This window comes from Terrapene carolina, unplaced genomic scaffold (assembly GCF_002925995.2).
Source record: "Terrapene carolina triunguis isolate 2854851 unplaced genomic scaffold, T_m_triunguis-2.0 Scaffold192, whole genome shotgun sequence".
NCBI lineage: Eukaryota > Metazoa > Chordata > Testudines > Emydidae > Terrapene > Terrapene triunguis.
The window spans coordinates 13,236,536-13,249,211 of NW_020664543.1; the positions used below are offsets into that span (position 1 = coordinate 13,236,536).

General features: G+C 50.8%; 2 protein-coding genes across 3 annotated transcripts in view; one reads left to right on the forward strand and one right to left on the reverse strand.

The window, feature by feature from the left end:
- Positions 1 to 12,676, reverse strand: part of ACSF2 (acyl-CoA synthetase family member 2) — a 52,120-nt gene that overhangs the window by 8,681 nt on the left and 30,763 nt on the right. The window lies entirely within an intron of this gene.
- The window catches only part of CHAD (chondroadherin), an 11,074-nt gene continuing 5,161 nt past the window's right edge, over positions 6,764 to 12,676 (forward strand). Inside the window, exons 1-2 of the mRNA XM_024204323.1 lie at positions 6,764 to 7,613; positions 12,421 to 12,584. Of these exons, the coding sequence (XP_024060091.1) occupies positions 6,819 to 7,613; positions 12,421 to 12,584 (959 nt within the window). The 5' untranslated portion in view covers positions 6,764 to 6,818. The remainder of the gene's footprint in view (positions 7,614 to 12,420; positions 12,585 to 12,676) is intronic.

Here is a 12,676-nt window from a genome sequence, read left to right on the forward strand (position 1 = left end):
CAGGCCCAGAACCCTAGGCACTGCAGTGAGGGGTGTCTGGCTTTGGGTTCTAGATGCGGTGGTGGCGGGTGCCCACAAATACCCCAGACAAACACCCTGCTGGATTCTGAACCTGTGAGTGCTGAAGGCCCCTGGATCCGAAGTTCAATCATCATTAAGGGCGAGGTTCTTCCCCAGGCTGGCGGAGGGCTCCGCAGCACCGGGGTCACTAAGCAGAATTCTGGCTGATGGAGCCAGAACTGCCCCAAGGAGCTCCCAGACAGCACACACTGTACTGCTCTGCAGCAGGTGCACCATACGCCCTGCTCCATCGCTTGCCCATTCTCCTGGCCTTTGCAGAGGGGAGGGGAAGCCATAGCCCTGCTCTCTCTCGCCACTGTGCAGGGGTGTAAAGTGGGGGAGGAACCCCCTGTGCATCAACACAGAGGCTGGCAAGAATCTGGCCCTATGCTATTCCCTCCAGTTAGAGACAGAGGGCCTTGCCTCACATCCCTCTTACACCAGAGTAATCCTACTGGTGTCAGCAGAGTTATTCCTGATTTACACCAGCGTGAACGCAGACTCAGAGCCGAATTCACACAGAGGACACTGGCTTACGGGACAATGAGCTCTTTTAGGGTGGGATGTTTCAAGTGCATCAAGTTCTACGCAGGAAGACACGCTAATAAAAATAAAGCATGGGGGGGAGGGGACACAACTGTCTCCTTGAGCTAAAACAAGACACCAGAACAGCCCTGCCCTGAGACACCAGAAGAAAACCTTAAATCTATATTTACCATGTTTTTAAAAGCTGTGTATTTACTGGCTTAGCCCACAAAGGCCTCTGCGGAGAAGCAGAGGAGAGTCACACATTCGTCAATTACTAGGCACCGGATTCACGCTCTTTGTAGAACAGCAAATGTTTGCAGAACTGTTAAGCAATTAAGCAAGAGGGGAGTGCGGGTTCTGAGTTGTCCCAGCAGCGCCAGTCCTGGGGGATCTCCGAGGGCCAGGGGTGAACAGGGACCCCAGCAAAAGGAACACTAAACACTAGACCCGTTGTCACCACCACACCACATGCCACCCATGAGACACTGGCATGCACCAGGCAAGCTCTGAACTTCGGTGGCTCATTGCCCGTTTGCTGCCCTGTCCTTACTCATCCCCGGTCAAGGGCTGTGAAATTCAATGAGTAAATACCAGCTCCTGCCTGCCTGGCTGCAAGACACTCAAATACAAACAGCTGGGAGCCCATGGGCCCCTCCCAGCAGCTGGCCACGGTGCCAGCTTGCGCAGGACGCCAACCTGCTCCCAGTCTCCCGCAGGAATCTGCTCACTGAAGCAGGGGAGTAAAAAACATTAGCAGAAAGAATTTTCCTTTTATTAAACTTTTATATGCATTGAAGTGGAACGTGAGACCAGACTGTTCCCCTGCCGGCAGTGTCCAGGCCCTGTCCCGCAGTAGGTGTGTTCCGACTGGAAGGCACACAGCATCCATTTAACCTCTGCTGGGCCAAAGGGGCTGTATGAGGTGTGCCCAGCACCGCGAGACCCTCCCTGGGGAGGAAATAAACCTTGCCACCCAGCCCCCTTGCATCTGCATTACTGCCTGGCTCATTGCGTTCAGGGCCTCACTATGCTAGGCCAGTGCCAAGCCTCTGAGTGCAACTCCCCTTATACATTAAAAACACTTTTTTATATATTTAACACCATTATAAATGCTGGAGGCAAAGCAGGGTTTGGGGTGATGGCTGACAGCTCGCGACTCCCCCGCCCCATGTAATAACCTCGCGACCCCCTGAGGGGTCCTGACCCCCAGTTTGAGAACCCGTGCTAGGTGCTGTACACATACAGAAGGAGAGGCAGTCCCTGCCTCAACGTGCGTACAATCTAAAGAGACAAGACGGACACTGGGTATGTCTACACTGCAAAGAGAAGTGGGTGTTCTGAACTCGGGTTAAAACAGCAGCGAAGACACAGTGACTCGGCCCTGAACTCAGGTTAGCAGCTCGAGTTCAAACCTACAGAGCTACTAACCTGAGTTAAACGACGAGCTGCCAGGTCTTCGCTGCTATTTTAACCCAAGTTAACTAACCTGAGTTAAGAACACGCCTTCGTTTGCAGTGCACACACCCACGGGGTGGGAGAAAGGAAGGACTAGCCCAATGGTACAGCTGGGGAACTGAGGCACAGGGAGAATGAATGTCTTGCCCGAGGTCACACAGGGAGTCTGTGGCAGAGCCAGGATCCAAACCCGGGTCTCCTGAGTCCCAGTCCAGTGCCTGAACCCCATAATTATTTATTTCCATCTACGCATTCAACCCCTGCTCTGGCCGCCTCTCACGAGACATTACAAAATATAAAGCACATAAATAGCCTGCTGGATTTGCAGCTATCCCCATCCCATCCAAACTACCCCATCCCCCCCACAAACACTGTCATCACCCCCTCCCAGAAGATAGTGGAAACAGATGGCGCTTTGCAGTGTCCCCTAGACTGAGCAACAGAAATTCAGGCTCATTGGGACAGGGATGTGAGCACATTCCAAAGCAGGGGCCCCACATGAAGAACACCCCCCCAACGGCTCAAAAGCAGCCCCTCAAGCTTCCCTGGAAGTGAGTGCAGGAGGGGTGCGGCGGGGGTTGGGGTGCAGGGAGGGGTGAAAGGGCAGGGAGCACAGCTACTGCAGTCGTGCTCCTGATGAGATAGCGCCTCTTAGTAAGCAGGCTGCTGCACTCCGTGCTAGTGTCCATTTCTGAAAGGACTGACGGTGCAGCTCCATGCACTGCAGGAATCTAATCTTGCAGCGACAAAGGCCTGGAGGATGGTAGCAGAGTGAGCGTCCAAAGAACAGCTGCAATCTCTTGGCCAGATGGAGATGGAAAAACGCTATTCTGGCAACTGCTGCTACCTGGTCATCTAACAGCAGCTGGAGGTCTGATCAGACTCCAGCTGGCAAACCTGAGATGCGCACTCTTTGCCCAAGGGGCATATATACGCTCTTGGCTCTAGCGTCTCAGCCCGTGCTCTTTCACTCTCCTAGTTAACTAATTCCTTGCCTAGTGGTGTCAGACAGATGTCTGGCCAATGGGTACCCACTGGCCTTCATCCGGGGACAAAGGTTCCCATCAGCACATGCAGCGAATTTTGGAATTTCTTCCTGTTCCTTCACACCATCGTATAGGGCTGGGTCAGAGTCATGCAACACGTGCATCATTTCAACTGGGGTTTGTGACGGGGCTATTGATGACTATCCTCGTGAACAGTCAAGCTCACTGTCAGGAAAAGCCCAAAAGCAGCCAGTCCGTACCAATACGCCGAGCTGGCACCGCTCTGAGCCTACTGTCTCGTTCTATAAACCCTCAGCTTTCATCTGAAAACATCTCTAGCTGTTGTGGTTGTGAAGAGACCCTCCAAAATGTTAGGGATGCAGGGATAAGGCTGCAGGAAGCCTGGAGCAACAGCTCCGAAAGGTGTGAGCTGCCCCATTCATCTGAGGGAGGGGTTAACCCAGAGGTCCATTTAAGTGTCACCACTGTTAACTATTTTATCGCTGGTGTGGGAAAGGAGAGGGAGGGTGACAGCTGCATGATTTAACTGGGCAACGCCTCATTTTGGTGCAGATAGCACCATTTGGGAGGTAGCACCCCTTTATTTCTTCCCAGCTAGGGAGCAACCAGGCTCCAGGAGCCTAGCAGAACCCAGGGGATATGCTCAAGCCCCACTGAGGGGGAGTCATACTCAGTGAGCCCACTGGAGCCCACAGAGCTGCTGGAGCCAGAACATTTCAAACAAACAGGCCTGAGTGGTCTAACAAAGCCACCCAAAAGCAGCGGGATGGGTGGGTGTAGAAAGCAGCGTGGGGGCAGGGTTTGCATCATCATGGTGGGCATGGGGGCAGGGTTTGCATCATCACGCATGGTTCCCCCCTCCCCCCCCACCAAAATGCACAGGAAAAATAGCAGCCCCAGAGCTAAGCGGAAAAACCACGGGCCACAAGTGGGTAAAACACCACATCCCATCTTCAAAGGGTAAACCCAAGACTCCCTTACTTTGAACCACTTGGCAACCCACAGATGACACATATGGGAGGAGCTTATTTTATGGGTGGCGTTTGGAAGAATATCACAAACTTTATTCTCAGTCTGACCCCTGCTGGCAGGCATGGCCATGGAAACCAAACTGTTCGTTAACATTGTTTGTGGGGAAGTGGGGGAAACTAAAGTGAATGTTGAAAGGTATAATGCCAACTATTTACACAGGAAACCTAAGTCTGAGAGCTACGTTTATCCAAACAAGGAACAGAGATATACCATGTGACCTAGGTGTCCAAACAAAACAGCTGCATTTCAAATGCTGACAGTGAACTGTTCACACACAAGATACAACTCAGGTAATTCTTCAGTAAATAACTTGGAGTAAGTCTGAGAAAGCCACAATCTGTTCACAGATAGAGAAATATGAAATTTTTGGAATTGTTTTACTAATCATTCCCATGCTCTATGGGGGTTCTCACAGCACGATGGAGCTCCCAGCCTGCACTGGGCCAGCTCAGTGGAAAGCCCGGGAAAAAATTTCTGGGGTGCCACTTCTTTAGTTGCTCCAGAGTCCTGATCAGCAATCTCAGAGAGACATTAAATCCGGTGGACAAGGTGGGTGAGGTAATATCTTTTATTGGACCAACATCTGTTGCCTCACCCATCTTGTCTCTGTAATATCCTGGGACCACCATGGCTACAACAACATTGCATTAAACTAGGTGTCAGAGTGGTCAATGCACTCGCCTTTCAGTTCTGGAGACCCTGGTTCCAGTTCTTATTAGGCCACAAACAAACACGTTTTGTGGCATCCGTTTCACAGATGTTTGACCACAGAACAGCTCGCTCGAAAACCCAGGGTTCCTCTATTGTTCCATCTCAGGAGGCAAGTCAGTGAGAACTCCTCACATACCGAGGATGGAGAAGAGGATCCAGGCTTTGAATGGCAGCATGTCAGGACTGAGGAGTACTGGAAGAGCTGCCTGGCAAGGTTTGCACCAGATTGTCTATATTACATCTCCATTCAGCCAATGTTAGCTGTCTCTAAGGTTCAAGAAAAACAAAGTTCACCCCCAAAATGAAAACATAAAGTAAACAGCCTCATTAAAATGTACATCTGCAAAACAGCGGCTTGAATGCTGTCAGCCAGTTTGCATAACACCCTCTGGAGCATGCTCAGGAGGGATGGCTAATTCCACATCTCAACAATGGAAAAACCCAGAGATCCCTGTGAATAAGCCAGTCTCTGTGTCCTAAGTCAGCCCTTGGATTTCCTCCCTTTCTTGAGACTGTCTCGCCTCCATAAACACTCCGTCGGGGCTTTGTAGCCAACTTCAGAGGTGGAAGCCTCAACAAGCTCCCAGTTATGTGCTCGGCTCTCAGTTGTTTGCTACAGCCAGGAACTGGCTAGAAACCAGCTCAAAATGTTCCATTTACCACCTCCACACCACAATTCCTCCCCTGATCTCTCCCTCTCACACTCAGAAAGGGAGAGAAACCTAGAGATCCTACCTTCTTCCCTTAATTCCCCTCCAAGGGGACAAGGGGCACCCTCCGGATCTTTAATTCACCTCCTTGTTACTATTCTTTGTAACCCCTTAACCTGACCAAAGCACCCAGCCCCACTTCCCGTGATGCCATTAGCCTGATGTGACAGGAGACCCTTCACCAAAGTCCGAGCCACCATGTCCTCCCGTCTCCCCCACCTCTGTCTCAGAAGCCCCAGGTGCTACCTGAAAACCACACCGCACCTTAGCCACTGATCCCCAGGGTATCACATCAGCGGGGTCACAACCCCCTTATTCCATTCTGGCTACAGTTCTCCCTACCGGGGCATCAGCCAGTCTCTACCCCGACCACATAATGGAGGTCTCAACCGTTGCCCCATCACCGAACGGCAGGGTGTGGTAGTGCCCCAGCCACTGTCCCCCGTAGCTCACTCAGACAGAGTCTTTCCCCATTACCATATCCCCATGGGGCTAGCTCCCCTTCAGTCCCAGGCTGGTCAGACTGCGACTAGCTCAGGAGGAACTAGGCTTCTCCCCACCTCATCTTTCTCTGACCATGACACATTCTGAAGTCCTCATCCATTATTAGCATTACAGAAGCACCCACAATACACTCGGTGCTGTCAACACACTGAACCTACCCCCAACTGCTCCCAATCTCACTCAATCCTCGCCCAGGAAATAAGTGGGAGATGGACAGAATAAGGATGCCAGGGTTTGTCCCTATATAACAACAGGGAAAGGTACCCCCCTGTCTTTAAAGCCTCTGAAAATAGTTCAAGATTCCACCCATGTTAAAATGTCACCAATAAACACTTGGAAAACATCAGTACAGGAGAGATGGGCCCTGTACCAGTTAGCCTGGCACTGAAGGGGGACAGGTTTTGTGTTCCTGTTGATGGTGTTGTGCACTCCTATCCCTGGACTTGGTTCTCCACCTCTGAGTCACCGAGGGTTTTATCGGGGAGCGAAGAGATCCCCCCAAAAGGCAGATGCGCACAATGTTTTCTCTGCCCATTTACCTCCCTGTCTCATGGGGAAAACGGCTCCAGCCTGGTGTCTGCAGCAGAGCCGTGGAGGTTTGAAGAAGCCCAAAGGGGTTAAAGTCACACTGAGCTCCCAAAGTCAGTCGCTTCCAAGTCAGAGTCTGGCTGCTGCCTGCGGTTTGTGGGAAGGGATTTCGTTTTTTAATCACAGCATTATAAATAGGGCTGTGTTCAGTTTGCTGCAGACTCTCACTCTGCTCGTCTCCCTCCTCCTCCTGCCACTGCTGCTGCTCTTCCCTCCCACACGGATGCCAGTGCTGGCCATGGACCGGTCAGCCGTCTTCCTCAGCCTCCTCAGCTTGCTGGTGTGCCTCCTCCCCCTCCTCCAGGCATGCCCCTCGAACTGCCACTGCCACGGGGGAGAGCTCCAGCACGTCATCTGCGACAACGTCGGGCTGAGGAAGATCCCCAAGGTGTCCGAGCAAACACGGCTCCTCAACCTGCAGAGGAACAACTTCCCCGTCCTGCCGACCAACGCCTTCAGGGAGATGAAAGGGCTTGTGTCCCTCCACCTCCAGCATTCCCAGATCAAGGAGATCTCCAGTGGCGCCTTCCGGGGGCTGAAGCAGCTCGTCTACCTTTACCTGTCCAATAACGATATCAGCGTCATCAAGATGGGCGCCTTCGACGACCTGTCGGAGCTAACTTACCTATACATGGACCACAACAAGATCTCGGACTTGCCCAAGGGGCTCCTCTCCCCGCTCATTAACCTCTTCATCCTGCAGCTGGGCAGCAACAAGATCCGAGAGTTGAGATCGGGGGCCTTCAGCGGTGCTAAGGACCTGCGCTGGCTCTACCTCTCTGACAACTCCCTCTCCTCTGTCCAGCCCGGGGCCCTGGACGACGTGGAAAACCTCGCTGTCTTCCATTTGGATAAGAACCAGCTGAGCACTTACCCAGTGGCTGCCATGAGCAAGCTGAGGGTAGTGGAGGACCTGAAGCTTTCTCACAACCCCATGAAGGTTATTCCTGACTATGCCTTCCAGTCCTTCGGGCGCTACATGGAGACACTCAGTCTGGACAACATGGGCCTGGAAAAGGTAGGCTCCTCTCCACCCTCCCTCCCCTTTCAAATCGAAACGTAGGGCCTGGTTCTCTTCTCACTTACAGTGTCGTCACGCTTCTGTCCTGATCCACGCGGGTGTGAGGGAAAAGGAGAATCAGGGTCACAGTTTCGGCAGAAGGGTGAAGGGTTCACTAGCCATAAAAAAAGGCACCTGAATCTTTGAACATCCAGGTGATGAATAAAAACGAGAGGACCCCCTCCTCTTGTGCTATGGGAATCTAAGCTCTCCTGGGCTCATGCGCCCATCGGAAGGGTGGTGGGGTCCAGCTCCAGCAGTTGGTTGCACCGCTCCAATGGGAAATGTATTCTGGTGCTCTAAAATAAATGAGTGAAGAGCTCCCAGCCTTGGGAGGTGGGGTGGGGGAAAGGAGAGGCAAGGGGCTGCTCCGGGCTCAAACGGGCAGGGCACAGCGGACTGGTAGAACTTAACTGCCCTGTCTCCTAAGCTGCAGCCTGGATACCTGCTGTCGGTTCGAAGTGTGTGTGGGGGGGAGATTCCTCCAGAGGCGTTATGAATAGCAGCAGTTTCTTCCTAGTGCAGTGCAGACAGGTACCCAGGGCACACATGTCCATCTTCTCCCCCCCTTTTTTTTTTTAACTTCCAACTTTACACTCTATAAAGAAAGGTTTGTCTATTGATGAGCTCTCAAGAGAAACTCTTGCAGCCTTTTACAAAGAAGCCCTGTTTCTACCCAGAGAGCAGGAGGGACATTCAGGTAACCCAGCAAAATACCCCTCTTCTTCTCATGGAAAAAGTCAGGACCATGGGTAGGAGCATCACGCTGGGGAGCTACTTGCAACAGGACCCCTGGAATACCAGGCAGGGGTGCGAGTAAAGGAGCACATCCAGTTCAGGAAGGACAGCCCCTCAAAGCAGCAGTGTCCCACGGTGCTTTGTTGGGATGCAACAGGATGATGCAAGAGCAGCTCCCAGCATCCCAGGATGCCATGCCAAGAAGCACAGGGATGGAGCATATCCAGGGAAATAGGATAGCACCTCACATCAAGGTAGTACCCCATCATGTGGGGCAGAGGGATGGAGAACATCCCAGTGAAAACGATGAGTGCCTTGTAGCAACACAGAGCCAGCAGCATACTGTGCTGGGGGTATGCAGAGCATCTGCGTTCAGAAGGACACAACCCAACAGCAGCAGAGAGCTGCCAAATGGTGGTGGGAGTTAGAGCACGTCCACGTTTCAAAGGCAATACAGCATCCCAGAATGCCAGGCTAGGACGCTGGAATTTATCCAGGTTGAGAATGGCAGTATGGATAGCAGCACAGCGTCCCTTCGTCAATATCTCAGCTCGAGATTACAGTTCCCATAAGGATTGGTGTAATCAATCAATTATTCACCTGGAAATTATCTGCTGACACATCTATGGAAGGACTCCATAGATGACGAGCATGTCATCCTTCAGTGCTGCTGCCATGTCACTACGGTGGGCATCAACTCAGATTCTATCTGGTCTCATGGTGCATCAATCAAAAGATACAGGTTACATGTCATACTAGATGGGGAGACACCAGAGAAAAGATGAGATTTAACTAGTCCAAGATGTTGGGATGCTCTACAGATGCAAGTGCTCTTTATACCGTCAAGGATTAGCTGAACAAACTGGAAGTCTATGAATTCAGTCTAGCTATGCAGTGACCTTGTTAATCTGGAGAACAGTATTTTGGGCATAAGAATGGAATTTGACAACAAACAGATGTGGAGTCAGTTCTTTCATCTGTTTGATCAATAGGTTGCTAGCTAGAGATGAGGGTTTAGTCACTGCTGACTTACGTGCGTGCGTTACCTGAAGTCCATAGAGTTATGTTCATTCTCACCAGTGGTGATCTTGCTCAATGGATCGATGGTAGTTCTTTGTTATGTATATTATCTCGTGCTGCACTGCTGTTTTAATATGGTTGTCTCGGTATAATTCTGCACACTGACTGTCCGCCATCTTTCATACTTTTTGACATCATTTTAACAACATTCCAATATAAAAAACTACCTCTGAGATCATCTCACATCTCCTGTAGCTTCTTTCAGATTGGAGGGATCCAACCACATGTTACTGGTAGACAAGCTACACAGAGGAACCGTTTCATCCACCAATGCAGTCCCTTCTGGGGTAGAACACAGCAGCTCTTCAACAGTGCACACGCCACTTCCTTTGTATGCAAAAGTGGAAAAGTATACCAGATCCAACCTAAATTGCAGGAGTTTAGCTAGGCAGAGCAGAATTATACAAATTAGCCAAGACACGAGGGTTAACACTCCTAGCTTTGCAAAAAAGTGCTCTGGACTCTTTAATGACCTACTAGTGGTCAGTAATAGATAGGAACTTTATTTGAGGTCTCATATGAAATATGGCACTTCCTGCAGCCAAGTGCCCTCATAACAAAGTCTGGACCATTTGATTAATACAACCGAGAGAGGCGTGCCACCAGATGATCATTCCTATTTCTCTATGAACACGGTCCGCCATGGTTGCTCCAGGCTTTTCATTTTTTCCACTCTAAAGGTATGTCTACACTGCAGTCAGAGGAGCGACTGCACCCATGTGTAGACACACCCGAGCTAGCTTTGATCTAGCTAACTTGAATAACAGTAGCAGGGAAGCCGAAGCAACACATGCTGTATGAGCCCACCTGGGACCCTGGGTAATTATTTGAGCAGCTAGCCCATGCTGCTATGGCTTGATTGCTATTGGTTTTTGAGCTATCTAGATCAAAGTTAGCTTGGGTACGTCTACACGGGCTGCAGCCACATCTCTGATTGCAGCCGAGACGCACCCAAATTAGTTTTCTCCTCACACTTGCCAGAAGCCTTGTATCCATGTGATCCATATGTATGTATGTGAGTCTCCCTAGACACAATGGCCATCTGATGGCGGTATTTAAAGTACGCAATGGTGATAATATCTGGGTTGCAGCTACACCCCCCCCCCAAATACCATTCTCAGCTCCTCTTCTCTGACAGGGTTGGATTCTTCTGTGTGGTTTCACAATTCTATAGCCATTAGCCACTCGGATGTGCGAAACTGTTCCAGATGAGAATCCCTGTCACTGCTGCAATTAACATCACCATTGTCACACCAGAAAAGAAGGAGATCTTAAACAATTTTGCAACTCTAGAATTGGAAAGTCCTCTCTCACGCAAGGAAACAAAGAGACCGGACTCTTCTCCGAAGCTTTAACCAAAGATATTATGATAGCCATTTCTAACAGGGCTCAGGACCATCTTAGCTACGTGCCACAAAAAAAATGAACAATAAACATCTTGCATCTACATAATAACCTTCATCTTGGAGGACCCCAAAGTGCTTGAAGCTCGGGGATAAAGCACAGCAGCTGTTTAACAGCACACAAACAATTGGAACAGGAAGTGAAATAGAATGCCATATTAGATTGAAACCGCAGGGGGAATTTAGGTGGTCAGAACAGAATTACCCAAACTGGAATTTGGCCAGGACACTGGCGTCAAACACCTCTGCTGCACAAAGCACCGGAAGTGGTCAGGACCTTGGTTTCACATCTCATCAGAGAGACAGCACTGGCAGCAGCATAGCTGAACCCGCTGGGATTTATTCAGTGCTGAACCATAGGGGACTGTCCCCTGCTGACTTCCCAACACTACTTGCTGCAGGACTTGGAGGTCTCGTATACAAGCACTAATCCAACCCGACACTGCTTGGCTTGTGAGATCTCACAGGTTTGCAGCCCGAGATGGCATAGCTGCAGGAGCTGGGACTCACGCTGAGGGGACGTGTCTGGGGAGTGATCAGTGAGACATGAAAATACACAGATGGGTATTTGACACAGGGCTTTCTGGTGGACCCATGGAGATAACAAATCTGTTTTCTCCACTCCTCAGGGTTCCGAAAAGAACAGGAAAGTGGGAAGAAAACAGGTTTGTTATTGCTAAGAGAAGCATCCATGCAGTCAACAGTTTCCTCTGTAACTAATGGGCTCCAGGGAAGTTTGCGCGGATGGGTTTGCATTTTACACAAATTCTTCCAAACTAAGTAGGATTGGGGTGGGGAGAAGGGGAGACGGCTAACAGGAGGTGCATAATTGCCAGTTTTATCTCTCCAGCACACCGCATTTTATTCTCAGGTGCGTGAAGGGGGCTATATTTTAAAGCCTGCCCATAGGCCATGAATACACAGACTTGCAAACAACCCATCAGGGAGGGGAGGGAGAGAGAGAGAGAGAGAGGTGAGGAGACCAAAGCACTGGACGCCTGCCCTGCTGCATCTACAGTGCTCTGAAGCCAAGTGTAACTTTCCACTCAGAGTCCACAGGGCACTGCCAAAGCCTACAGGCCCTTCAGACTCCACAAACACTCCCTCCAGCAACAGTTCCATGAGCGGGAACGCAACAGGCCCTGGAAAGGTTTGTACCCAGGGAATGTCTCGGCTCATTTAGAGAGGAGGAGCATGCTTTAGAAACAAATGGGACTGGCCCGACCTCAGCTTTTCTTTGGGCTATATGGAGGCGCCTGGGGAAGGCAAGGAGCAAATGGGGAGGGGCTTGGGCTTTAGCCACCCTGAGGTGGAAGGAACTAAAATTCATCACTCAAGAAGGAAAACACCTTCCATGCTTCTGCCTCCTGAATCCCTCCAGGGGGCCATGGAGCAGATTCCTTGCTCCTTACCCTCTCCCACTCTCTCCAGCCCCACTGCTGTCACTAAGAGCCATGAACACAGGCGGCCTGGAAAAGAAGGGAACGGAGAACATCCCACACTTGCCCGAGGCACAGCAATCAGCATCTCCCCTTGTGCTTTAGTTTTCAGATAAAGCATTTGCTGGAGTGACCACACTGAAGACTGTTCACATCGAGAACAACAGACTTAACCAGCTACCTGGGAACTTCCCATTCAGCAGCCTGGAGAACCTCACCCTGTCCAACAACCCTTGGCTCTGCTCCTGTCAGCTGGCAGCTCTGCGCAAGTAAGAGACACTCACTTCTGCCTCTCTCCTACCCAATCTGGGGCCCACTGATCAGGCACAGGGGAAGGTCCCCGTTAGTTGTGCCAGGGGGC